This window comes from Triturus cristatus, chromosome 1_2 (assembly GCF_964204655.1).
Source record: "Triturus cristatus chromosome 1_2, aTriCri1.1, whole genome shotgun sequence".
Taxonomy (NCBI): domain Eukaryota; kingdom Metazoa; phylum Chordata; class Amphibia; order Caudata; family Salamandridae; genus Triturus; species Triturus cristatus.
Window position 1 is genome coordinate 1,165,309,015 of NC_140580.1, and position 2,613 is coordinate 1,165,311,627.

General features: G+C 46.2%; 1 protein-coding gene across 11 annotated transcripts in view; it reads left to right on the plus strand.

Moving 5' to 3' along the window:
• Positions 1-1,797, plus strand: part of FNBP1 (formin binding protein 1) — a 975,957-nt gene extending 974,160 nt beyond the window's left edge. For all 11 annotated transcript variants that reach the window (XM_085613976.1, XM_085613977.1, XM_085613978.1 and 8 more), the window contains one exon: positions 1,611-1,797. In XM_085613976.1, the coding sequence (XP_085470102.1) occupies positions 1,611-1,669 (59 nt within the window). In that variant the 3' untranslated portion in view covers positions 1,670-1,797. The remainder of the gene's footprint in view (positions 1-1,610) is intronic.
• Positions 1,798-2,613: the final 816 nt, after the last annotated feature.

The following is a 2,613-nucleotide window of genomic DNA, read 5'->3' on the forward strand; positions in this document are numbered from 1 at the left end:
TCTAGAGATCCGTTTGCATTCTAGAGACTTAACAGAGCTTTCTACACGCCCGGCATAGTTTACAGAGATCCTTGGCGTATTACAAGACTGCCTCACATTCACAAAGCTCCTTATACACTAGGTCATCACCAGCGCTCCCCTTGCTGATTATATAAGGCTGCCAAGACTTCTTACACACAAGTCAAAGTCCTCAGAACTATTTGCACACTCAGCGGGATCACCAGAGGTCTATAGATACACAACTGATACCAATACTCCTTGCACACTCAGCAGGATCCCCAGAGGTCTATAGATACACAACTGATACCAATACTCCTTGCACACTCAGCAGGATCACAAGACGTATGTAGATACACAACTGATATCAATACTTGTTGCACACTCAGCAGGGTCATCGGAGGTCTGATACCAATACTCCTTGCACACTCCACAGGATCACCAGACGTCTGATACCAATACTCCTTGCACACTCAGCTGGATCACCAGAGGTCTGTAGATACACAACTGATACCAATACTCCTTGCACACTCAGCAGCATCACCAGAGGTCTGTAGATACACAACTGATACCAATACTCCTTGCACACTCAGCAGGATCACCAGAGGTCTGATATGAGTACTCCTTGCACACTCAGCAGGATCACCAGAGGTCTGTAGATACACAACTGATACCAATACTCCTTGCACACTCAGCAGGATCACCAGAGGTCTGTAGATACACAACTGATACCAATACTCCTTGCACACTCAGCAGCATCACCAGAGGTCTGTAGATACACAACTGATACCAATACTCTTTGCACACTAAGCAGGATCACCAGAGGTCTGTAGATACACAACTGATACCAATACTCCTTGCACACTCAGCAGGATCACCAGAGGTCTGTAGATACACAACTGATACCAATACTCCTTGCACACTCAGCAGGATCACCAGAGGTCTATAGATACACAACTGATACCAATACTCCTTGCACACTCAGCAGGATCACCAGAGGTCTGATATGAGTACTCCTTGCACACTCAGCAGGATCACCAGAGGTCTGTAGATACACAACTGATACCAATACTCCTTGCACACTCAGCAGGATCACCAGAGGTCTATAGATACACAACTGATACCAATACTCCTTGCACACTCAGCAGGATCACCAGAGGTCTATAGATACACAACTGATACCAATACTCCTTGCACACTCAGCAGGATCACCAGAGGTCTGATATGAGTACTCCTTGCACACTTGGCAGTGTCCTCCGAGCTACCATCCCACATACCTTCATAACCACTGTCACGTGCACATGATCACCAAACCACTCATGCAGCCATGTCACGAGTGCTCATCGCTAACGTGTAAATAGGCAGCAGGAAATGGCATGGGCGAGAGAGCCCCAGTCCACGTGTACAGTAAAGATTTTTAAAATGTTCTTCTTGTGTTCTGCTACCCTCATCCCTCTGCGTGAAGTGTAACACTTAAGCCAAACCTATATTTAAGCCGAATGGTGTTGAGCACTTTTCTCTGTTATTTTTATTCTGTTTTGTGTTTGTGTTGCTGACACACTGAACTCTGCATTTGTGATAGAAGCTCTGTGTCCTCCCCCTTGTTTTAAAAGTTCAGCAGACGGAGTCCAGCTTCCTAGCCTGTCTTTTCAGCAGCTGGGACAGAGGATGAAGAGAAGCCTCGGTCACTGGATACAGAGGGCGCCGGAGCCAAGCGTGTAACACAAAGCATGTCTAGAGTTTGCCATTCAGTTCCAAGAACTGCCGCTTTGCCATAAATAAACTCCATGATATACTGACTTTGGTGCGTCCTGGTTATTTATTTATAATGTTCACACTGTAAAATGCATTGTCAAAATGGAGCAGATGCATCACAAAACTTCTAAATGGAGGGCAGTTGTGTGACAATCACAACCGGCAACAAGCATTGGCAAAGCCAAATATCTCGCTTTTCAATGGTGTTACCCAACCTTTCGGCTTTACCAATGTTTTTGCCGATACTGTTCTGCATCAGTAAAAAGATGCAAATTAGATTATTAATGTGCACTGGCAAAAGCAAAATAAAAAAAGAAATAGCACAGCAGCATGATGATGTTACACGTGAACCTGCAGCATTCGTTTCACTGATCCAGGGTGGAGGCAGACGCCGATCTTGGAGGGGTGAATTACAAACCCTGCAGGTGAACACACATCCAAGAGGAAGAAGTGGCCTGGCAGGAACCTGCATCTGCCATGTGCTCCCAAAAAAGAAGAGCCCCATGGGCACAGGAGGGAAGGGTGACAAGTCAATGCTGCTGAGCATAGGGAGTAACAGGGAGCAGGAACTGAAGGCGAGGGCAGCAATGGAAGAACTAGCAACAGGGGGCAGGGATGGAAGGGGGAGAAAGGAAGAAGCCACATGCGATCCTCTGGAGTGCTGAAAGACAGTAGTAGTTCCCTAAATGTAAGCAGTGGAAGGATACAAGTCATCTCATCGAAAGGATGGTGAAGGAGGTATGCCCCATGCACGAGAAGAGTAAGGAAAGCCGTGCAATAAGACCCAAACTAATGAAACTGTCAATCAGTGGTAAGAAAGGTCACTCTAAGCATTGGTAGAATAAACAACAGACCGCTAAA